The 25076-nt window shown below is 34.3% G+C and overlaps 1 protein-coding gene across 2 annotated transcripts in view; it reads right to left on the reverse strand.

The window, feature by feature from the left end:
* Positions 1-871: 871 nt before the first annotated feature.
* The window catches only part of cdc73 (cell division cycle 73, Paf1/RNA polymerase II complex component, homolog (S. cerevisiae)), a 73792-nt gene continuing 49587 nt past the window's right edge, over positions 872-25076 (reverse strand). For both annotated transcript variants that reach the window (XM_015355571.2, XM_006634867.3), the window contains exons 11-17: positions 20353-20410; positions 18933-18968; positions 17874-17961; positions 8503-8664; positions 6225-6325; positions 4092-4233; positions 872-1670 (exon numbers count right to left, since the gene is read on the reverse strand). In XM_015355571.2, coding sequence (XP_015211057.1) covers positions 1634-1670; positions 4092-4233; positions 6225-6325; positions 8503-8664; positions 17874-17961; positions 18933-18968; positions 20353-20410 — 624 coding nt within the window. In that variant the 3' untranslated portion in view covers positions 872-1633. The remainder of the gene's footprint in view (positions 1671-4091; positions 4234-6224; positions 6326-8502; positions 8665-17873; positions 17962-18932; positions 18969-20352; positions 20411-25076) is intronic.

The following is a 25076-nucleotide window of genomic DNA, read 5'->3' on the forward strand; positions in this document are numbered from 1 at the left end:
AGGACTAGAGTCCAACTAGTAGTCAATAAATTAATTGGATTTTGCCAAAAGAATAGTCTCAGATTTAACCTAAAATAATTTTTACACTTCTTTAGCAGCAGGACTAAACTAAACACTTAGTGGTGCCAAGACTTTAAATTTTAAATTTACAGCCAAATGTATAAGATTATAAACAGTATTATTGCCACTTCAGAGCAATACGACATGATGCTATCGCAACTACAGAAAATAAAAATGATCTGAAATGAATCACAAATACTTGATTTTGTCTAAATATAACCAAAATGTGTAACTTGACTTTCTATGCTCTTATGATTAAAATCTGAAGATGTAATGAAGCTGCAACTGTAGAAATGAAGCTGTTGCCAGTGCTAAATTAATTTGCTATTTTTGTGACATTTCTTAATGTGTCCTGCAGTGTGAGCTAAGAAAAACTTAGAATCCAGCCTCTGCATTCGATTAACCTCACATACACACACATTTACACATGTAACACACTTTTTTGAATAGCTTTAAATTAATAACAAGGAGGACTGAAAGGTTATCCACTTTTTTTCCCCCCAACACAGGTTATCAATAGTGTAGGTTTAAATATTGTGGACATGCTGAACATGAGGCAGTAGTTTCAAACAACTGCATGACCCAAAATCACAAACTGAAAGTATTTCACATAGGCAAACATTTTTGGAAATACGCCATCTTCATATTAGAAGTACTTTGATTATTGTGAATAAAATGACTCAGATTAATGTCAATAAGATATTTAATTATGCCATTCTTCATTAACAAAAAAAATACAGTAATCGAAAATTGTAATTTGCACTTAATCTCTAAAATAAATGAATTATTCAAAAAAACTCAGTGACAAATATTCAGTTTAAACCTTTATTAAAACAATAATTATGAAATTAACAATTTAATTTTTCCATCATGAAATTTAATTTGAGGTTCAAAGTATTTGTCATGCATATGTTTTCTTTAAGAAGATTCACATATATATAACTTTTCAGTATAGACCAGTCTACAGTATAAAGTCTGCTCTACACCTTTTCATTTTCTGTTTGTACTAAATGTGACCTCCTTAACAGTCTCAAATTGTGAGGCTTTATGGCTATAATGTTGGACATTACTGCTTTAAAACTGTAATAAAAAAGAAAAACAAAAAAAGAAAACAAAATACAAAACGAGGCTTACTGTCCCTTATACTCAGCAGACTATTTATCTGTTGTTTTTTTTTTACATTTTGAAAGTTAACAAAATATCAAATAGCCATCTGTGGAAGGACAATGTGAAGGGATTTTTTCTGGCATTAACAAAGACTGTAATATTGAAAAATATAGTTTTGGGTATGCTTATAGATGAAAGCATATGGTGTGAAAAGAAACCTGGGCACCCCCTGTCCGAAACAAAAATAGCTGCAGCACAAACTTTTACTTCTAGCTAAGGCGGACAACAATAATTTTGCCAATGCAGAAAAACGTCCAACAGACAAGTTGGAAAGGATGGGGGCTGCTCTGGACTGATGACGCTCTGACAGTTCATGGACACGCTGGTTAAACAGTTCTTTTCCCAAGGCATGGGAGATGCTCATACTTCTTAATTCAGCCTCCAGGAAATGAGTGGCAGTTCCAGCTCAGAATCGCAAGTGGGATTTGTGCTTCACCATGTACCTGTTTGTTTTATAAATAAAAGAAAGTCAGTGTTCCGATGCAAACCAATGCAAAACAATCTCTAAACAATGAAGGCTCCTTGCCGCATAACATCAAAGGTAAGACTTATACTGTAGCTCTATTGTTATTTTTGAGCAGAGAAAACCAAAATACAGTAAAATATCTTTAAATTAAGAACTTACTTAGGCAAAACAGAACTTAATTCAGGATTACAGGAATCAATTATCAGTAAAGGATATTACAATTTACATGCACAACTATACTTGAAATTCAGTGATTTCTATCGTGATCGTTAATCATACAAATACCCAGGTCAAGTAAACAATGTACTACAAGAGGTACTGAGACACAATAGAAAGGTGCCTTATTGCTGTGTGTAATCATAATGCGAGGTGGGGCAATAGCATTCAAACTAAAGCACTATAGAACCAACAGGGGCTACATTTCTGAAAATACCCCAAAATAAAGTCTTGGATATACTTATAGATGAGAGGATATGGAAAATAGTTGAGTAAATAGATTAGATTTCCACAGCCCATGAGTAATCATCAACAGGCAACAGAGCCTTCAGAATTCTCCCTTAAAATTGCAAATGCAATCATGAGAATGATAGTTAAACCACTGGAAGCAATAAAATGGTGTTATGTTACCACACAAAAAAAAAACATACTTGAGAGCACTGAAATCACATGTCAATGTGAATGTGAAAAATAGGCCTTAGAACACCTAGTTGGGTAGAGCGATGTGTGGTATGCGAGCAAAACACTTGAGCTAGGCAAGACAACAAGAGTTGGAGAATATGCATGCTTTTTAAACACTTTCACAGGTAGAACCGAGTATGACCTAGGTTGGGATAACTGGTACATTACACAGAAACTGTGCGAGAGCAAGTTCCAGGGGTGTGGTTCGCAAGGGAGGCCTGTTCTTATAAATAACAGATTAATACCATACTAAGAAATACTAGGAAATCAATATAAGCAACTTAAACTCCAATAAAATAAGAAATTAGAAAATTACACAAATGATGAATAATTGAATTGAACATTCAGAGATGGACTGTTTAAGTGTCAACATTTTCATTCAAATATATTATTTCTATATTTACTAGCTACTGTTAGATTAAAAGCAGTGCTTTTCTATCCATCATCAGAAAGCTGCTTATCCTGGTAAAGGTTGGACACCTCCTAGACAGGATACCAATTCATTTCAGAGCTACAGAGAAAGGGATTATTTGAAATAATCAACCTAGCCAAGGTGTCTCCGAGAGGTGGGAAGAAACCACAGCACTTGAAGAAAACCTACAAGAACACCTGAAAATAGGAACTTCAAAGCTAGAGATGCTCGAGTTTAGATTAGTTCTAGTGTTAAAGTTAGATATCTGAAATGTTTTCAGAAACCTAACAAATGATTTTAGATTTCAACCCATTTTGTCATACCAGATTTCACAATATCTTAAAATGCAATAACTTTGCATCAAATTAATTTACAGATTTCTGAAAGAAATTACAAGAAATCCAATGTTTCCAGGTATCTATAATGGAGATGGAGATATCGAACTAATCCGGAAATGACTGATATCTCTAAGTAATTTGGCTTGCCATAGTTCCTGGCTGTTTAGCTGAGAGGTATTTAGATCAGTTTCAGACAGCATCATTTTAATATCTATAAAGAGTACAGACTTAAATGTATATACTGCTTAAGTAAATTATTTTCCATTAAATTTCACTCCCAATATATTCCATACACTTGAGACAAACAGCCAATGAGCAAATCATCAAAGGTTGTGAATATCTGCTATAGCTTCCATCATTCAAGTTTGCATTAACATTCAAATTTGATAGACAAAGATTAAGGCTTCAAGTTATCCAGATAAGTTTGTAAAATGAAACTAATTACAGTATTGCAGTAAGGAAAGCCAATTTTGTTAGCAAACACTTCTGAAAAGCAGTGATAATTACAAATAAATCTAATTAAGAAAAAAATAATTTGCTTTTAGATCAATTTGGCATTTGCTGTTGTCGAAAAGTCCTTTCACAATCATAACTTTCACTGGAGTTTTTAAGGTACGGAGAATGTTCACTACGAAATGTGTTGTTTACAATATTCTCCGCATTCCAGTAAAATGTTATAACGTGATGTTTTGTTTTTTTAGTTTTTCTGAATTAATATAGGAAGGGAAACCCCTCTCATTGCAATCAAAAACTGTACATTTTTTACAGTAAGGCCCACAGGATTAGTTTATCTTAAGAAGATGGGGTAAATAAACAAACCCCCAATTAGATGCAGAAGTTTACAAGAATATATGTTTTTTAGATTTTATTCCTCTAAAATAACAAATGCTTATATACAAACTGTATATGTAATAAAATTTATTTCACAACAAAAAGGCATCTACCTTTAACAAATTAAAACTTTGCTCACCTGTCCAGAGTTTCCCAGAAGCGCAAAAACACTGGTCTGTCCAAATGCCTTTTGTGATGACTCAGCTCCAGTACTGTCACATCCCATTTCTGCACGTTGGGATCAGTCTTTGCTTCGTCATATTTAAGATGAAAGGCTCTGACTGTAAAACAACAAAAAAGGTTTTATTTTTGGAGAAAGACAAAAAATACTTTTTTAAATAGATTGCATTCAAAGATTTCAGAAGCAACTTAAAACAAGCCCCCCCCAAAAAGCTTGTTCTATTGTTTACAGAAGAATAAAACAACAAGCAGAATTCTATTTTGGAATTACATAAATAAGGAGTAACTTGAGTTCCAATATTTAAAAAAAAATTCTGTAGACATAATAAGGGTAATTATCAATGTGATTCCATAAATAGAAAAAATGAAATTTTACGAGTATTTTACTTGCATTTTATTTTTGAAAGTGACTTGGGTTACCAAAAAACATGTATACACATAGAGGTTTAATATAGGGGTGTGTACAATATTTCAAGAGCACTACGACTCTGTAGTATCTCTTAAGATTTGTTCTTATTGGTAGTTCATTTAACATATTGTGGATTAAATATCCCCCTAGGACTTTTTTTTTACATTTTATTGTGTTATAAAATGGAACCACACATTTAATTGGAATTTTATGCGACTGATTGACACAAAACAACATGTCAAAGTGAAAACAAAATTGTAAATGTTCTCCCAAATTTACTAATAACACTATAAAATGTGAAAAAGTCCAAGGGGTAAATACTTTTGATACCACTGTATTGCTTTTGATTTCACATTTCGCTCAATGGCAATATAACAGCAGATGCACCTTTTAAATGCAATGAGGATGGACAACTAGAGAAATAACTACTTAAACTGAATTTCAAGTATCATAAATTGTCTAATTAATAATTATATAGAACTATCAATTTGTCTGTTTTTTAAATCAAAAGAAAAAAGGTTGCCTGGTACCAAATCTAAATTTAACTCTGCACTGACAGTTGTAAATAAAAGGTAAAGCAGTTTATCTTCAAAATAATCTCTTTATTTAGATACCCTCATTAAGAATCATAGGAGTAACATTGCTAGTAGAGTACCATAGTGATCTTCATTTGAACCACTGCCTTTTCTGATATCAGTGATCTAGAGTTTAGTATTCAAACTCAGATTATACCAAAATAGGATGAGACGCAAAAACTGTAAAGGAAATTCTTAATGATTTAGGTAGAAAGACTAAGCAAATTTAACAGTTAATTTCAAGTTTAATATACATTTAATGCATGCATGTTTTTAGAAGTCAAGTTTAAGATGAGATTTTATTAAACATTTAATGTAGAGTACAGTGCACTTGCAAGTAGCCAGAACAAACTGCAACTAGAACATGGGAAATCATGACCTTGAAGACTAATGGAAAAACTATGAAAAATATTTGTTATACTATTGTTAACATTTTGTAAACAGGGGGGAATAGTGGGGATGCAATACAAAAAGGAAAACAGAACAACAGAACACATTAAGTGCATACTTTAAATATGTTATTAATTGGGGTGCTAATTTCAGCATTCAAAATGCTCAATGGCATTGACAAAGTAAGCTCTATGAACTTCCTCAGCATTAACAGCGAAATATAAGCTCAAGGGAACTGACAGCAAGACAAAGTTCAAAATAAGCAAATATTTAATTTGAAGAATTTCAAGGAATATGACACTTTCAGCAGTCTCGAAAGGTTTATTATTTTATTTTGACCATATACAAAGTAATCCAGGATTTCAGATTAATTTTGTTCATTTCTGGGATTTATTTTAATCTAACTCCAAACTAAATGGCATTATATAACCCTTTTTTATAAGACCTTCAATGTACACGTGGTTAGGATAACAGTGCTGAACTCAGAGATAATGAAAAGAAAATAGCCTTCAAACAGCCTCCAAAAGGTGTTCTGTAGACATCAATCTGGAGTCTGAACAACCTGTCTGCTAGTCAGGATTTGAATCCTGTATCTTGACATCTCAATTGTGTTGTTAAACTGATGAGGAGAAAAATGGTGTTGCATTTTGTTTCTTGAAATCTAACACATGAAATTCATTTTTCAGCTTTGCATTACCTTAATTTTTTTTTAACTTACTTTTTGCAAAAATATCAACTGGTGAGCCGTCAGGTAACAACCATGGCCAACCTTTAAACTGCCAAGCAGGACCTTGGACAAACACTGCCACAACACGATCCCTTTAGAAAAAGAAAAAAAAAATCTTAGATGATCTGTTGCACAGATTTTTCACATACTTCAATTATTCTCAATCTGTAAACACACTTAAATCCATGCTGTACACTTCAGAGGTAAACTTGTTAAACATACATATGCTGCATAATGTAAAAATAAACAGAGCAAAAACGAAGCTTTAAACACAAATAATAATTCCACAATTAATGCATTAATAAATGCACTCAATTAACAGTAAAACCTTAAAATGCAAAAGGCGCAAAGAAGTTGATATCAAACAAAAGACACTTTGAAGTAATATAAAAGGCATCAGTATAATTGTATATGCCATTTTCTATACGGTGTACTTTTTGAACAATTGTACTTTTTTTTTTATAACAGCTTTATCCAATACAAGGTCAGGCTACAGGGGAATTGCACATTTTGGCAAGAAACAGACACAAGGCAGCCATATACCCAGGATGGGATTTCAGTCCATTGCATGATGAACAACATGCAACAATTTTCTCAGAAGCCAATTAAACTACCAATATGTCTTTAGACTGATGAAGGAAAATGAAGCACCTGGAGGAAACCCAGCAAACACAGGGAGAACATACAAACTCATTGATACTACCCCAGGAATGAAGCCAGGGCACTAGTGTGGCAAGGCAGCAATGCTAACCAATGTGCTGTAAAGGACACTGAATTTGATAATACAATAACACAGCACATTATAAAAAGTATTCATAAAGCTTATGTTTTTAATAATTTTTAATTTTCAAATAAGACACAAATGGTATAACTGCCTCCATTTTGCCTCAAACTCAGTGACACATCCCTCTAAGCCTCCCCTTATAAATAAAATCACCTAGGTCAGAATCATCATCTAGCACCACGTGATAACACAAAATATTTTGAATATGGATAAAGAAGACACCCGTTTACAGAATTTAACCACCTTTGGACACTCCCTAGGGACTATGAACTAACTTCAGAAAGATACTGTTTAAGGGGTCAAACGCACTGTGCTGAATATTTAAATGGATGATTGGGATTTTTGGAAGCAGGTTTTATATCAAATATTGTTTCAGGAAATCATGTTCCATTTAATTCACTATGTCAAATAATATAGGGGTTTAAATGTAGCACACAAAAAAAAAAATCGAGTCTTACTAAGGTGCAACTGATTTTGCATGGGGTGGTTTTAGACATCTTTACCGACTGGCACACTAAAGAAAGGAGATGCCAGTATAGAAGAACAAAGAGGCTGGAAGCCTGTATTTCAATTGAAAGTACTGGAATTCATGAAAACCAATTTTATTTAACATATTGTATTAGCAAATATTGGCTACAATACGAATTTGTCACACCAATGAAAAGAGAAAGAGAACAGGGAAAGTTGAATTGCCTAGAAGGGATTTTTTAATTACAAAAACTGGAAAACGGACATGCCCCCTAATTAGTTACTAGTTACTTTTTCTACTAAAAGATAAGTCATGTATAATTATGGGACCAAATGCAATCTCTAATGTTTTAGAGGTAAACTTATGAATCAGATTTCAAAACCTATATTGCATGAGCCGCCATTCTTAAAACCTTTCAGTCTATAGAATGGAAAACTTAAAACATGGTTGCTTCCCTTTATATATGAATTTAAAAAAATAGAATGTGAATCCAACCCAATAACCTATGGGAATGAGAAACCAGAATCATACAGCTAAACAAATTAAGCAAGAATGTAAGAAAGGATAGCACACCAAAATGTTAGGTTTGTATTTCCTCTGTATGAAGGTAGTCCTAAAACTTCATGTGGATTTTACTTCTTCTGGAATTAGTAAAGACTACTTTGTCCTGCATGATATTTTCAAAATAACATTACAGATGTAAGAAAACAATGTAATTTTAACATTCCTAGCATCTAACAAATCTGAAATAAAAATCTACGCTTTTCCAATTTGTGATTGTGAAGGACTATGTTTTGTAGCTGTGCTATTTATATGGATAAGTGTTAGATCACTGTCCAACAGACCCAAAGACAAGGACTGCAATGCTTCTGCAGTCCAAAAAACAAAATCTTTTCAAACAGGGAAATGGAGACTAAATAGCAAAAATGTCTAAGGCAGCCATCAACTTCACTGTAGATGCTCTTTATAAAAAAAACTCCCAACAGCTCATTTGAATCTTTACCATTGATACATACCAGTCCTGGGGAGCCAGTTTGAGGGGCTGGTCTATCACCCTGTACGGCACAGTGACACTCAGTGTTGTTCCACCTGGTTGAATCTGATCCTTTCGCCTCTGAAGTAAGACTTCATTTTCTCGTTGAAATCCTTGTTTTTTCTTTTCCTCAGACGTCACAAACCTTTGAAATTTTGTACATTTTAGTACTACCAAAAACTATGTTTCAAGAGACAGGGCAGAGAAAATTGATAACTGCAACTTCACAGTACATAAAATGATAAAACTAAAGAAAATATAAACTTCAATCTTTTCCTGGGACTGACTTAGACTTCTTTGAAAAAATTATAATGAACAATTTATACATTTAAGGGATTCAGCTTGTACTTCAGGTAATAAACAAATAATAAAATTGTGCTTTGAATAAACCATTTTCCTTTGAGTTGTATCCTTAATCATTAACGACTGCAAGTGGTAATCATGGTAAGGAATGTACTATGAAGAATGTAACCAATCTCTAGGCTCATGTTTAACTTGTAGCTGATTTAACATCTGGAGGTAATGGTATACAATGTCCTACAATCCCAGATTGACAGTGAATTTGCAGTCCTGGTACTAGGGGGAGAGTTCTACAAACTGGGATTCTATCGACCAGAATAAGCTCATTATTGGCTTAACTGGAGCAGTTTGACAGGTTCTTGTAGCTTTTCTGGTTCCGATGTTTTAAATAGACCTAGAAAACATACATTCTGGCACTTTGGTACAAGGATTGGGGACCCTTCTCCAAGGGCTTGTTCCCCCTTCTGTTAAATTTGTGAGCTGGTTGACAATGTTTATTAAAAAAAACAATTCATTGTTGTATAATGTAGAGAGACTTTTTGCGCTAAAGGGATTTTCTTCTTTCCAACATAACAGGGTGAACAAAAACTATTATTCCTCAGTCCCTATAATGCCTGTACACCAACTTCTGAAAACAATTTTTTCTTTGGCAAATGTTTGTGCCACACCACAGTATGGCATATCACTTAACATTAGTTTTTAATTACTCAGAAGCACAATAATTGTTGAAATGCTTATCGCCCCGTCAGCATTTCGTTTTCAAAAGCCACTTCACACCCACATTTAGTAACTGACAAAGGGATTTAATTGTGACGAACTGGTCTGGTAGGATAATTAAGAAGTACTGGATAGAAGCAGACATACAACGTGTGACATCTTGCTCATTTCCACAAACTTTTAAATCGGATGACAAACATCAGAAGGAGCTGGTTAACAAGTATATTGATGTGAATCAAGGATTTAAACTGGAGAATCAGTGATTCTATACCTGACAAATGTTAATCCATCAGACGCAATTTAACAGGTATAAAAAAAATCACAGGATTCAATTAAGGAAAAAAAATACTTTCTACTAATGAGCTCAACATGCAGGAATATAGTGTTCCAATGATGTTATTGTCTAAATAAGGTTTCTTGAAATTGGGATTACTGTTTTGGGCTTAGCAAACTTAAAAAAACACATATCTTAAAATCAAACATATCTTTAAGAAGACTAGGAATAATGCAAATGGTTTAATAAAATACTGATCTAGGTCAACCTTACAGAAGCTCTTATTTATAAATGTAACAAAAACTTTACTATGCATATCACTGCTTAATACAGTTTTAAATTAAGTTGGTATACAAAACCCTTAAGTGATGCCGACTACGCTACAAACAAAAGCTCCAAGTCATCAGTGGGAACATATTCTCAAAGTTTTTGCCCTAGTCGCATCGGAAAGATGTGAAGCTTCAATATCGTTTCAGAAAAGCTGCCAGGCTTCATTAGCTACTTTTCATCAGCTTAACAATGTTCTCAAGCTTATGACTGAAAGCTGAAGTAAGGATCTATACAGTCGAATGTTCAAACTTAAGATGAAGGGCGTTTCATTCATTTTTGTCACTTTTAATATTCCCATCTTCCCTCTCTTAAATTAGAATTCATTTTTCTAAAATGTATCTGAACATGTATGGAAGATAAGAATGATGACCACTTTTTTGTAACAGTAGTTACCCCAAGTAGCAATTAATACTAATCCTTCCATCGGTGACAGTAATGGTCTTGCAACAAAGAAATGTAAGACAAATCACTTTAATTCTACCAGAATGTGTTGATTAATTATATGGCAGTTTACATTAATATGAAGTACTGAGAGGTTTGCAGTTCCAACAGTTCATCAGCATCACACACACATGATACGTCTTTACTATACTTATTTCAGACTTAAATCAATTTTGATTGAGAATTTCTAATTGAAAGTATTTAAAATAAACAGCACAAATCTGTCGGTAATGTTTTTATATGTAAAGTGTGCACATATGAAAATACGGGTCAACACTCCAGCACCTATATAAAATATGAAGAAAAACAGAAACAAATTGCTGCTTAAATACAAATCATTGATTCAGTTGAGATTACCATAACTGCATCAGTTAAAGGTAAAACTTACCACTATTTTAACTGAAACATGCTGTGTACCACTTTCACATCTCCAAATTATACTAACCTTGACTTCTTAATACAGCACTGAAAAAAAATCTGAATAAGTCTTACGGCAATAAAACAGGTAATTTGTTGAATGTGATTCTCTAAACAATGTGCTTGTAAGTGTCTAGTATACTGTAGTGTCTGAAACACTCCGTAAAACAATTATGGCCCTGCCCAGAAGACCATTTAAAATCAGGGACAAATATATAAATACTGAAAATGTTAAAAAAAAGTCAATTATCTTGTTTGAGGACAAGAACTGAAACACAGGGAGAAAAAGAAAAATCTCAAACCTGTCACTGCAAGACAAGTCAGATTCAAAGGACTATATCGCCTTTCAGGTTTTCTAGCCTTGTGTACCTCAGGCAGCAACATCAAGCAGGGCTTCTGAATACAATCAAAGCACAGTGAGGGGTATTTCTGTTCTAAGTGACATTCGCAAAAACAATACTGCACCCGAGACATTAAGTGACAGGATTTATTAGTTTTGACATTTGTTAGTGATATAAAATTAAATCTGCTTAAAAGGAAAGCCACAGTATTATACAAATCTGTGTGCACCAAATGCATGGCTGTTAGTTATCATTAATGTTATGAATGAAGGAATTTTAGCTTTTTGAAAAGGTAAAGTTCTTAGATTTCTTACAGGTATTTTTTGTGGTGAACCTGGCATATTCAAGGCAAAAAAAATGAAAAATGAGGAATTACCAAATACAAATGAATTTGATTTTCAAGGGCTCATCACACTGAATATCACAAAAAGGTAATTGCAGGTTAACCTTGATTTATTAATATAATGACTATCTCAATTTATTTCTGACTTCAGTTTAATAGAGAAGAGATGGCTATTTGAAAACCTTACTGCAATCAAGGATTCAGACAGTGCTTTTAAGTGCTGAAAAAAGGATACCTGAAACACCGATGGGTAGCTTATAAATACTGTTTCATGCGACGGGGGTGGGGGGAATTCTTTAAAATGCCTGGAATGATTAGGGCGCTGTATTTGAGAAAGGGGCCCCACCACCCCACTCAAGGGTCTTATGTATATGGTGTCATTAAAGTTGGTATTAAGGCGTTTCATTGGCAGTGATTCCTAGCTACGTTTTCAGCCAGATCTGAGTGAAGAAATGGGACACTACCATGTTCCGGAAAATGGTCAAAGACTTATGTTACCATGCGACATACTTACAAAAAACAGATGAGGAACAGAATAATAGTATATAGAGAAAATTTGATCTTATCATGAGATTCCTGCTCCTTATCAGGTATTAAACACTAAAGTTAAAACACTACTTATAGAGAATGGAGTATTTTCATATTGGTGGAATTCTTCTTAAATCTCCCAAGTGGAAGATAAAGCATGCGGGAAACTCTATCAATCTTGGTAAACGTGTTACGATAGCAGGTGTTTGGTTCTATAACACAGCTCTGAGAAATCTTCAATCATTTTCATACTATCACAGAACATCAAAGAAATCCTTTTTTGTTTAGTTTTCACAAGCAAAAAAATGCAACTAACATTCTTCATAGTATTAAACGTAATACGTTGAAAGCATTATAACAAAAAAGAGGAATAATCCATATACAGAGAATAAATCGTCCTCATCACACATTAATCACAGGTGCTACAATTTTCCAAGGCTAAAACAGACCATGAATATATTAAGAATCAATTACAATGATCACGTGAGCAATCTGAGAACAACAAATAATAAAAGGAAAAGGAAAGGAACACTAATTACAAATGTAGCTTTAGGAATGTTTCCCCTCATTTTTAATGCACCCTATGTGCCAACTTCAGAACATACTTGCTTGAAACCCTCACCAATTATAAATTACACTGAAGACCGAGAAAAGGCTGAGGCTGCTCATCCAAGGAAGCTTCTGAAGGGAAATGCAGCTTTTCTGCATGTCAATTAGGTATGAGTCAGGGCTCTGACTGTCACAAACACACACAAAGCTTTTCAAGCATTCAACAGCCCCAAAAATATGTTCAAAAAGTCTTCATTATTTGGCATAAAAAACTGAAGAGTACCACACAAAACCTTTGACCAGCATGAAGCACTGGGTTTACAATGTTAAGTATAATTGATGGGCCTTAATATATTTGAACCTAGGATGAGATGCTCTATGCCTTTCATGCAGACAGCCTATCATCCTTGAAAACATGGCAGGGCCACGTCCTTCTATTAACTCCACACTTTTAAAGTTAAAAGGCTGATTTAAAAATAACCTTTCCAGTGTTCATAAATGTTTTCAGAAATAAATGCCTGTTCCACAAAAAAAAATCCAATTTTAAGCAAGATTCCATTTAAAAGGCTTCAATGGCAAGAAATTAAATAGACTTGTGAACATCCTACTCATTATGCTTTTCAATTTAAATATGTATATATATTTTAAATACTACGTTTGTGTCAATCAGTTTTACATTTAGCATTCAAATGTTAAGTCCTCCTGGTTCGCTTCAATCACAATTACTTTCCTTTTCCATACCCATTCACTCGTTTTGATTTTGAACAGATGAATGACAACAATATGCCATAAAAGTCAGCTGTTAAGTTAACAGTGAATCCTTAAATGTTTGAAATAAACACCTTTTAAAACACACCTAGTACCTATGTACACCTAAAGATTCAGATAAGAAATGTATAAAGGATCATGAAGTCAGATTTTCTCCACCATGTACACTATTAAATCATAAGTGGGGACTATATTAACGAGATGGGTAATGGGCAAGATACAGCAACTACTCCATGAAGTTTTAATAAGAAACAACTCTCAAAATTAAAGAAAAATGTTTTCCAAGAGGCATGGTAAAAAATTCTCAAGTTAAAGGCAAAAATATATTTTCCAGAAATCCCATTCAACCAGTAAGTATATTTATGAAGAATAACTACCTGAAGTGTTTTAGTGCTTTATGTTTAAAAGCCCATCCTCTGCATACACAAACTAAGATAAAGCATGGCTAGCCAAAAGCATGATTCTGCACTGGATAACCAAGTGGTTGCCAAATGGCTACCTACTGAGAGAAATGAAACTGTGAACCAGATGCAAACAACCTGAAGCAATGCTGTGAGCAATAGTTTACAATGGAAACAGGTTTACAGTCCCACCATTTAAAATCAGATCTAAACTACAACACGGCGGGATAATTATCAGACAAAGCTTAGCTCAAACACAGCAATTATAATTAGCAAACATAACCAGTGAAGAAAATACACATCTTGAATATAACAAAAATAACCCCCAAACAATTCTTCAGTTTCAATTTTCAATCAGCATTTTCACACTGAACAGTGGTGTGGGATTAAGCATAAAGACGTGGCTTGCTCTGTGCTTTACAACGTAGACTTTCTAATTTTCTAAAACTAATCTTAAGGGCATTTTAAATATCTCCAGCTCCATTTATGTGTCAACTGAGAACAATTGAGTTTGTACTTCAAGACTATTTCATAGTGTTATGGACTTATAAAACACTTGCAATGGCAATTACTCTTTTGACATACATACTACGATGTATTTGTATTATCTATACATATGAACATGCACATGTGCAGGCAATTTAATCAAATTAAAAGCCCTTAGCTTACATTTTCAAACGTAATTTAGCTTTTAAAATCAATCTCATGATGCTGGGTCTTTATGGGTCTTTATTTCCAAACACTGGTAGACCTACTTATTTGCTCTTTAAGAGCATTATTAAAAATCTTGTTTTAATTTAATTATAACATTTGAAGGAACATTTAGGTTCTGACAGCTCATAGTGTATATATATATAAAGGCAGAGGTGCTGCTTAAAACAAAAATCTAAGAAGAAACTTTATTAGAAAATACTGAATTACTTCAGTTAGGTCTTTAGGAATTTCAGGTAGTATACCTATAGTAAAATAATGAATATTTAAACCATTCATAACTTAATACATACATATAAAATGGATGACAGTAAAAGTATTAGCATTTTGGTATTTCTGACAGGAACTGAAAGTGTGGCTTCCAGGCAAATCCCTGCACAACAAAACATGAAAGAAAACCAAATCAAACCCACAACCTGTTGTCTTGACAAAGGAAATCAGTTTGAGAGATGCACCGATTTCTGCAACCAGAGTTACCTAGATCAATGTTCCCTCATCACACATAATTATGAGACGGATCCAAAAGCTTTAGCATTAAAAAGAGCAGTGAGAAAATAAACATGACCAATTGATCAGTTGTATTTTATAATCTTTGATATTATTTTTTAATCTCAGGGCAAGCCTGCTGACAAATCTGCAGATTTTTAATTGCAATGCATACCTCTGAATGCATTTAAAAAAAAAAAAACTTTATCCAAGTGAACATCATTAATTACATCCTTATAAATGGCAGGAAAATAATTTATCAGCATTAATAGTGGCTGGTGTGGTTTTTAGATCTTTATTTTAAACAATATTCAAAATGTCATTTTAATTGAACTTCAACTTTTTAATGCATGTCAAGTCTCACATTCTGTTCTTAACTGTGCTTGCCTAAAATGCAACATTTAACTTGCAGGGCAGTATCTAGTTGTGGGGCTGTGTAGACAACATAAAATAAAATGGTATTTTAAGGAAACACAAATCAGTATACCATACTCCTGAAAGATGCTCATTCAATGTCCATTCTCAAGCAGCTCTTGTAAAACACTTACATCTGTGTTTAGGCCAGTGACTAATAAGGATATGTATTTCATATCTAGAAAAACATTCAATTTCTTCAGTAACAATGTTCTCCTGTACTGTACTTTAATACTGTAAAATATATTTTGTTATTTTAAACAGATTAGTGTTTTAAAAAAAGGCCACAGTCTAGTCATTCATAAAGGTCTAGTCATTCATGGGCTCAGTAGTCTGATACTTTGACAGAATCTTTGACTGACGAAGCAGATGATGTAGGGATGAAGACTGTCTGAAGGTTTGTTGGTATAAATTTTTCTGCTTCCAGACTCATAATTTTCTTCTGAATGAACAGCAATTTGAGAAGTAATACGGTGACAAAGAAATGTGTTTGCCTGCTCCTACCAGTTCTGAATTGTGGCTATCTTGATATTCTTCTTAAATATCCTTTCCTTACTGGTCACTTTTAGTTCACTGAAATTGGCTAAATTGGGAAAAGATGACTTGTTTAGAGAGCTGACTGGTATGCAGACACTGCACATTTAGCTCACTGAAGCACCAGTGCTGCCTTGCAAGTTTTGGCTTTGGTGAAGATGGAGGAGTTTCTTCTATACTTTTGCCATTGCTGTGAAGATTCATCTTGAGATTTTGGTGGTAGTTCTCCAGGGTTTTCAGTGACAGCTGTATGTGCCCCCCATTCCCTTTTCATAGAATAAAGAAGGGGTGCAGATATCATTGTAGACTACGTTTCTTTTCAGAAATCATGGTTTTTAAAGATATGCAAAAGGAATTTCTCCAAAATAGGCATTAGCACAATTGATTCCATACTGAATTATGATGTTTGATTTCTGGGAGAGAGGGTTTATCATATAAGAGAAAGGCTTGATTACTTTGAGGGTTTTATCTCACTCTCTGAACATTATGACATCTCAAACACAGTACATGCAAAAGCATTTCTTTTTCATGTGGCTGGTGTTGAACCATCATGGGTGTTAACGTTCATAATGAGTAATAAAGGGAGTGAACGAGTATGAGAAATAATCATAATCAAATAATCAAGTAGGTCAAAATGACTTGATACCAAAACAAAATTCTAGCTAAACCACTAGTGCTCTTTTTCAAAGAAAGAAGTCATAGGAAACCTGGTAAAAATTAGAAGAAATTTCTCAAGAAGTGTGAAAATGGCTAAGATCAGGGATAGTAGCAGAGTAACCCTCCCCTGAAAAATCTTAATTACCAGTAGAATACTTAGCAAAATGAGAAATCTTTTCAAATAACATCATTCCTGAACAGCGCTGCCTTCATTAATGTCTGTGTAGATCACATACTGCAGTGGAAGCTGAGGGTCGATAGCAGTGGTAGATCACAGAATGAATTTTAGCCTGGTTTTATGATCTTTATGAACAGCTGACTAGACTGACTTAATAAACAACTACTAATATTGATTCACTGACTTTTTGAACTCGGACTGAAGTTAGAAAAAAAGCAGAATATTATCCAATAAAATTCAAACAACAAGCTTTCTAAAGCATTTCAAAAACAATTAAGACATTTTAATGATTTCTGTTGCACTAAATATAATTAAGAAATATCCTTCATTATTTTGCAAGTAGTTTTCATATAATTAAGCCCCAAAGGTTATGGTTTACTTATTCCACAAGAGATCTGTTCTGTGAACACCAGAAAAGGATAACTAATTGGACATTTTAAATGCAAACCATTTCCACAAGGGATTTCATAGGATTGCATGTCACAGGATTTATGTCTGATCCTAAAGGCATCCAATACATCAACGTGCCATTCAGTACAAGGCAGTAACGTTTTTCCCCTTAAAAATCAAAGTCAAATGTTCCATCACAATTGTAAAAAGACAACATTCAAAATCCTGGCCGTCTAAAAATTTGAAAAAAGAATTGTTTTCTAAAGGCAACATTGTATAATACATTGTCTTCAGTGGGGAAATTCTAACAATTTAATAAGTCATATGAAATTATAGCATTATAGTGATTTCAACAAGGATTCGTTTTTTTTCTTACTTATACTAAGAATATATAAGATACTGGTTTAATCCTACTTTGTCTACTAATGGCAGACAAAAGGCTGAAAGTAATTTAAACAATCAGACATATTCAGTAGCCATATAGATCATATACTCACCTTTTTAAAGAAATGTATAATTTCTTTAAATTATAAATTAATATAGACATTTTGGACACTGTTTTATGATTTACTTACTTTAAGTCCTGCAGAAGATCTTTTGCATTTAGCATGGTGACTAATGAAGTAGTTGCTGCAGGTATGATGATAATAGGGGTTCGAGATCCTAGAAAAGAAAATTTAAGTTGTAGCATCTGGAGGAACTGTTTCACTTCTGCAGTTTTACAGTCAGAAATACAGAAAACAATGCATGTTTATATATTGTGGAAATAGGGTAGATAACCTGACTGTTTTTGTTGTGATTTCAACACTTAGGTATCATAAATTTGTACTTAACAGCCTGCAAATGAGAATTGTACTACAAGGGTAGATAAAACGTTTTGGTTGTTCTGCCAGTCAAGAGTGGGATGCGGCCTCTTTCAGTGCACTGATATCCAGATTTTTCCTTATTTTTCCTTTTAATTAATCTCTTTTAAAGCTCACATAAAGCAGGAATATATCGGACATTTGTAAATTTTATATACTTATCAGTAAAGATCAGTAAAGCAAAGTTAGACTGATTTCCTTATCTGTTGCCATAATTTTATTCAGTATCAAATTTACTGACAATATACTGGTGATGTTTATGAACTTTTGTTAGATTTTTAAATATATAACACATTTAATAATGTTCCTCAAGATTCATTTAAATATAACAGCTTTCACATTGGTTCTGAAGCAATTATGAGGTTTCCAATGAAGAATGGAGCAGAAATATTTGGGCAAATAAATGCTAAACACTAACTAATTAAACTATGTCACTACTTTTGAATGTATGACCATGTAGTGAAATGAAATTAGCTGAGAGATAGGTTATCCTGAAAAAAGGACAGTCTGGGACTATTTCTTAGTAGACAATCTGAGAATTGTTTATAAAGGAACAATGAAAACCTTAGATCACCAAAGTGTTGACAATACAGATCATTAACAATATGGATCATTAACTGTAAGCAACAACTCTATTTTATCAGTCTTTTAACAAAATAAAATGGATTGTTCGAATAGGTTAGGTAGAAGTTTAAAGGTTTGCATCTTTCTTTCTACATTAGTTAATTTGATGTTTAGAAAATGGACACATCAAATCTCACAACACCTTACCTTTCTTTTGGTTTGGAGGAGGTCTGGCTTGAGAAACTAACAAGAATAAAAAAACTGTTAGCATATGAAAGTTTTCACTTTATATATACTAAAGTACTAAAAGACATCAACATACGTAACTTTTTTGTGGTTGCAGTTTTTGAACTTTTGCAACAAAGGTTTGACATCTTTTGAATAAAAAGCAGCTGGGCAAATGTCAGTGAGAAAAGAAAAACGTTAATCTAGTAGGTTTATTAGGCACTCCTATATATCCTATATATTCCTGAGGAGGAAAAAAGAAAATGGCAAAAGAATTCTAACAATTCCAGGTTTAGATTTCTAAACTGAAAAAGAAAACATTTCTATTATGTAGTGCATAATGAGCCCCCCACCCCTAAAACCACCCTACTGAAACCTAAGAACATTTGATCTTATTTGATTTATTCTGGCTTAAATGTTTTGCACATTTTTTGAGCTTTAGAAGCTTTGACAAGCTTTCAAAGAACCAAAATTGTGTTTAGTTCAAGTAGGTCCTTTATGCAGGTGAATATCAATCTATAAAAAAACATTAACAGACTAAAAGCTGCAGATGTCTGAACTTGCTTCTTATTTTCTGAAGTATATTGGTATACAGTATATAGGAAGTATGTACTAATGTTAGTATATTAGTAAAGGTGTCCACAAAGTAAAATTATAAAAGTACAGATTGTACTCTGGTTATGCAATGCGGTAAAAACAGACATTTGTTGAAAATCTGAAAAAAAAAGTATTTTCAACAGAGAAGGAATGAGAACAAGTATAAAAATCATAGTGAGCTCTAATGCTTCCATTAATCTAGATACACTGTTAAAGGACCCCAACAAAGCTGTGTTTCTGTTTCCAACCAAAGATGCTATTCCATATATAGAAACAAAATTTCCACATTGTAAAATCTTGTTGATGACATATAAGGTTTGTGCTTCAGATATTGCAAAAGCTTTAACTAAGACCCCATAAAACTAGAAAATATCAACAGAAATATATATGCATAATTAAACTTGCTGACAAGAAAAAGAATATTAGTAGTCACACAAGAAAATTGAGCATTTTAAGGTGATAGGAATATACTCCCACTGCTTTTCCAAACTAACAGGAAAACAAACATGTCATGCACATTCTCAACAGTCAAAGACTGCTAAACAACAACATGAAATATGGAATGTTGACATATGAAACAGTCATTAAACTACTTCTCCCTCCCTGTTGTGCAAAAAAAAAACATGCATAAAATGATTTCAGATAAAGTCCTATTACCATGTTCAATTCTAGAAAGAAAAATAGCCATTTAAATTTGTAAATAATCCATACAAATGCATATGCACACAAACATTCTGACACACTCTAAATACTTATCACACAACAAAACTGTTATTAATTAAAGCTAACAACATTAGATTAATACCTGGTCTTGGTACAGGCTGTACTGTTGGTGTCTGCGCTTTTCTGGCTGAAGCCCCTTCCTGAAAAAAGTAACAAAACATTACAATATTTTTCACAAACTACAAAAAGTATTTTACTAGTAATTAATATATAAAACAACAATGTGATTCTCCCCTCTAGATGTTTACAATATCCTTAGTAATAACATGTATTCACCCAGCTGAAGGGATATTTGTCTGTGTATACACAACCATACTACTAATCTTTTTTAAATATTCTTTTTCCACTTATCAGCCTCCTATTTTTATTACTTAAACCAAAAGAAATCATAAATTAATTAAATGGTAGATAAAATTAAATACATTCAAAAAAGCTTAATTTAAAAAAAACAAAACTTGCCTGTGCATTTTTCCCATTTCAATAATATTAAGTAATATTAGGATATATATTTAGGCTCATGCCTACTCTGGAAATTCCCATAAAGAAAGGTTCATTGTTCAAATCTGTAAATCAGGACATTCTGTAGGGTTCAAATTAAATTCATTCCTGCAGGGAAGAGGCTCCTCAAATTAGAGGACAAAAAGTACACACAAAAGGAAGGCTTAAACTCTTAGGAGGTTTATGTACATAGAGAAGAGCTACAGTGCTATTTTGTGCAACTTTAACATTGACAGATATAGCTAAAATTAGATAAAATAGTAATACAAGCTTACTCTGGCATATTCCTATGAAAATACTTATGAATTTTATCAAGTACAACAGAAGTGATTGTACAGTTGATTTACAATCAATTTCAGAACTTCAAAATCAAACTTTGCTCTATTTAACATGTCCTTAAATGGGTATGTCATTCAAGTAAACCTGATATCAACCCAGGTGGCTAGTGTCCCCATCCTTTAGCCCCCCTGCATCCCTGGGGATACCAAGTCATTTTCCCATGGCACATATAAATGCCCACAAGATGAACTTTAAGAGTAGAGGGGGGCATGCCTTTTTCCAAAGAGTTCCTGTAAAAATTTTAGAATTACTGAAACAGGACAAGACTGCATTGTAACCAAGTACACCAATCCGGGAATATTTTCTACTTAATCCAATATTAGGAATGGGTGGAAGACGCCTGGTATTGATCAGAACCTTGAAGGTCAACAACCTTGTCATAGTCCTAGCTACTCTAATTGCAGAGTCCACAACCACAGCAGGCTTGCTAGATCCTGATGCTACACTATGAATTGTGCCTGGATGAGCAGAATGAAGTAACGCACCATCACAACAACCCAAACAATGCACCACAAGCATACGCAGGAACAGAAATGCATAAAGGAATGCATAAACACTCAATGTAGTTATTGTCTCAAAGGGAAAGACAGCCAAATAATGACTTTTACCCTCTGACATTTACTTAAAGTGAATGTGTCCCAGTACTTATGGCGACATAAAATCACTGGGTTTAGCACAAAGTATGTTTTAATACCCAAAAACAAAATGTATATGACACTTATTCATATTAATCTTAATCATACACACATTACATAAGACAAAAACAAAAAACAGCTTTGAGTTTCCGGTCCCAATACATTTGAAGGGCACGGTAACTCAACAGAATCTGTATTGATAAACCAAAAACTCTTAGATGGGAAGTGCACGCACACAGTGAATCTTTAATAGCTATGAATATGAAGAAATTAGGACATTGATGCACTGCAGCTCCAACTGGCTCTGAATTCCAATGATTCCTTTTGAAGGTCTGGGTCTCTAACTGCTTTCCTTAAAAAAATCAATACATGTCAGCAAATTTAATCTGGGCACATAGAAAAGCCTAAACATACTACTATCCTGGCAGACTCTTGAAGACAAGGTTATGAATGGAATAATTAATATGCAAAATAACCCGTTCTTTTCCACTGAGAGGCATTGTTTTTTTTTTTAATGCAGCAATTTTTAAGTTTCAAGTTTATGCAGTTTCAACCAACCTGTTTAACTGGAATCGCTACCTTTAACCTTGAACTGAAGACATCCATTATTCAATATTGCTAGCTTTTGACAAGTGAGCTTTTCGTGGCCCTTGCAGTCTTTTAGGAAAGGTACATTAATGTGTTCATAAACCAATATACAGTATGTCACAGGGAGGGCAGGAGGGGTGCCAAATACCAACCCTGAAAACATTTTACTCATTTTTAACCATCTGTAAAAATGGTACTTCCTTTACCAGAAGATGTGCGCATGCACCACTCAGCGTTGACACTACAAAGCCAAGCTGAAAACTGGTATTGGGTTTGGACCAATGAGGCCACCATACCTAGAAGTCTGACTGCAACATGGAAAAAGACCACAGAAAGAGTGCTCTCTCACATAGCCAAGTACTAAGAAACAGAAACATAAAAATAGACCTTCAGAGTTTGTGTTTGTGTCTCAACAGATAACAGGAACGGATTTTGAAATAAAATGTGGTAATGTTTTGCATGTATGGAGTAAGCAAATGCTAGCCAAGCCCCGAGTGTGCACCCTCATGAGCTAGCTAGCCGACAGGAAAGTATGCATGAACGTGTGTTACTTAAGGTGAATATTACGTGTCGTGTACTGTACCGCCTGTGGACAGCGACAGAGATCCCTCTGTCACACAGTAAATGCATGATGTGAGAAAGCACAAAACTTCTAATGCCTATCAACGCAACCTTAAGGTACACTGTGCAAGGATGAATTAAAATACTTTGGGGAAACATCGTAATAATCTGGCAAATCAGAAAGAAAACCAAAAAACTACTGCAAGGGCAACTCATATTCAGACCCAGTGATTTGCTAAAGTATGTTTAAAAAGATGGACAACATATACAGTGCTCTTCATAAGTATTGGAAGAGTGAAGTCAAAGTTACTATTTTTGCTGTACACTCAAGCAAGCAACTCAGATTTTAGATGAAAAGATGTATATGAAGTAAAAGTATAGGAGGTCCCCTCTTATATCTAGACGTGTAACAATGAGAGAGCGGGCGGAGCCATGGGGAGCACCGGTAAAAAGTCAACATCCCTAACTGGAAGCACCGGTGTGAGGTTAGCAGGAACCGGAAATAACACAAAAAAAGTGAAGTGAAAGTGAAAAAAGAAACAAAAAGCAAAAAGGAAGATGTTCTGCTGTGCATCGCGACATCCAGGCTGGGCTTGCCCTATACACTGGGGTCCAGCCCGGAAAAAAGAAGAACCACTAGCACAGCGGTGACCAGACTGGACTTAAACAGGGTTCAGTCTGGAAGAGCTAGGTGAATAAGGCCAAAAACAAAATAACTCAAGTGTGAAAAAGGTCTGCCCTGCCCTAATGAAGATGCCTGACGGGACAGGCCGGAAAAAAAATAAAAATAACGTCTTACGTAGGTACAATCCTCTCCGGGGCTGCCCGTGAAAATAATCCTCCCCTTCCGGGGATGTCCAGTGTGTCTTCACAGCTGTGGCTCATCTTCTAATCACCAGAAAAGCTGTGACTACCAAGGTGAGGCATCACCCTTCCCTCCAGGACCCCACCTCCACACTGGACACGCCCCCGCGTAATGTCACATATGCTTTTACATTTTAGAATAATATCTTTTTCTGATAATCTTAGGTCAGCGTAAGCACTGGAAAAAATTAACAAAGCAAAGTATTGAAGTATAAAACTTAGTCTTCGCTTGCAAATCCTTTGCACACATTAACTGCATCAAGTCTGTGACCCACTGACATGAGCAGACACTTGATTTGTTCTTATGAGATGCTTTGCCAAGCCTTTGCTGCAGCCATTTTTGGTTGCTGTTTGGTTTGGGGGGGGGTTCTGACTTCAGTCTACTTTTCAGAAAGAGAAATGCATGCTAAATTAAATTAAAATAGAGAGATTGACTTGCCTAATCTAAGATTTTTCATTGTTTCACCCGATGAACTCCTTGGTTGCTCTGGCAGTGTTTTGGGTCCTTGTCCTGTTGCATGATGAAGTACCAGTTGCATAAGTCTGGAGGCATGCACGCAAGATGTTTCTGTACACTTCTGAAGTCACTCAACTTCATCATAAATAAAGATAAGTGAGTCAGTTCCAGAGGCAGTATGGCATGCCCAAGCCATAACACAACCTCTTCTATGTTTCACAGATGTAGTGGTATGCTTTAGATCATCTATACTTCATTCCTTTTTCCACACTTTCACCTTGCCATCATTTTGGTAAAGGTTTATCTTTGTCTCATTTATCCATAACACTTTGTCCAATGATGCTACTGGCTCATCGTAGATGGCATTAAAAAATGCGATTCACCTCTGCACTGTGGACATTTCTGGTCATTTAAGCAACAGCCGATTTACAGTTTTTCTTCACAGCTCTGATAATTCTTGTATCAACAACTGAAGTTGTTTTTCTCAGCCAACCTGTTTGCTGCTGATTCCTAAGTACTTCAACGGTTTCTTTCTATTTCAAGATATTCCAAATTGTCAATTTTGCTATGCCGCGTTTCTGTGCTATAGTTCAGGTTAAAGTCTTTTCTTTAAGCATCCAAACAACAGCTTGCTCTATTTGTACCAAATTATATTTCGCTTATAAATATTTATTGGGGGGAAAAAGGCCCACACTAATTCAGAATCACTAGTTCACTGCGCTGTCATGGTATTACAGAAAGAAGACAAAAACTTAACATTAACCTAAAGAGGAAACCTTTTGCTTTGCTTTCTAACATGTGGATAAACTCTACAAAGCTGAAAAACATTTGTAGGGGAATCAGAATACACATCTTTGCCTATGC

Source organism: Lepisosteus oculatus, chromosome 9 (assembly GCF_040954835.1).
Source record: "Lepisosteus oculatus isolate fLepOcu1 chromosome 9, fLepOcu1.hap2, whole genome shotgun sequence".
Lineage (NCBI taxonomy): Eukaryota > Metazoa > Chordata > Actinopteri > Semionotiformes > Lepisosteidae > Lepisosteus > Lepisosteus oculatus.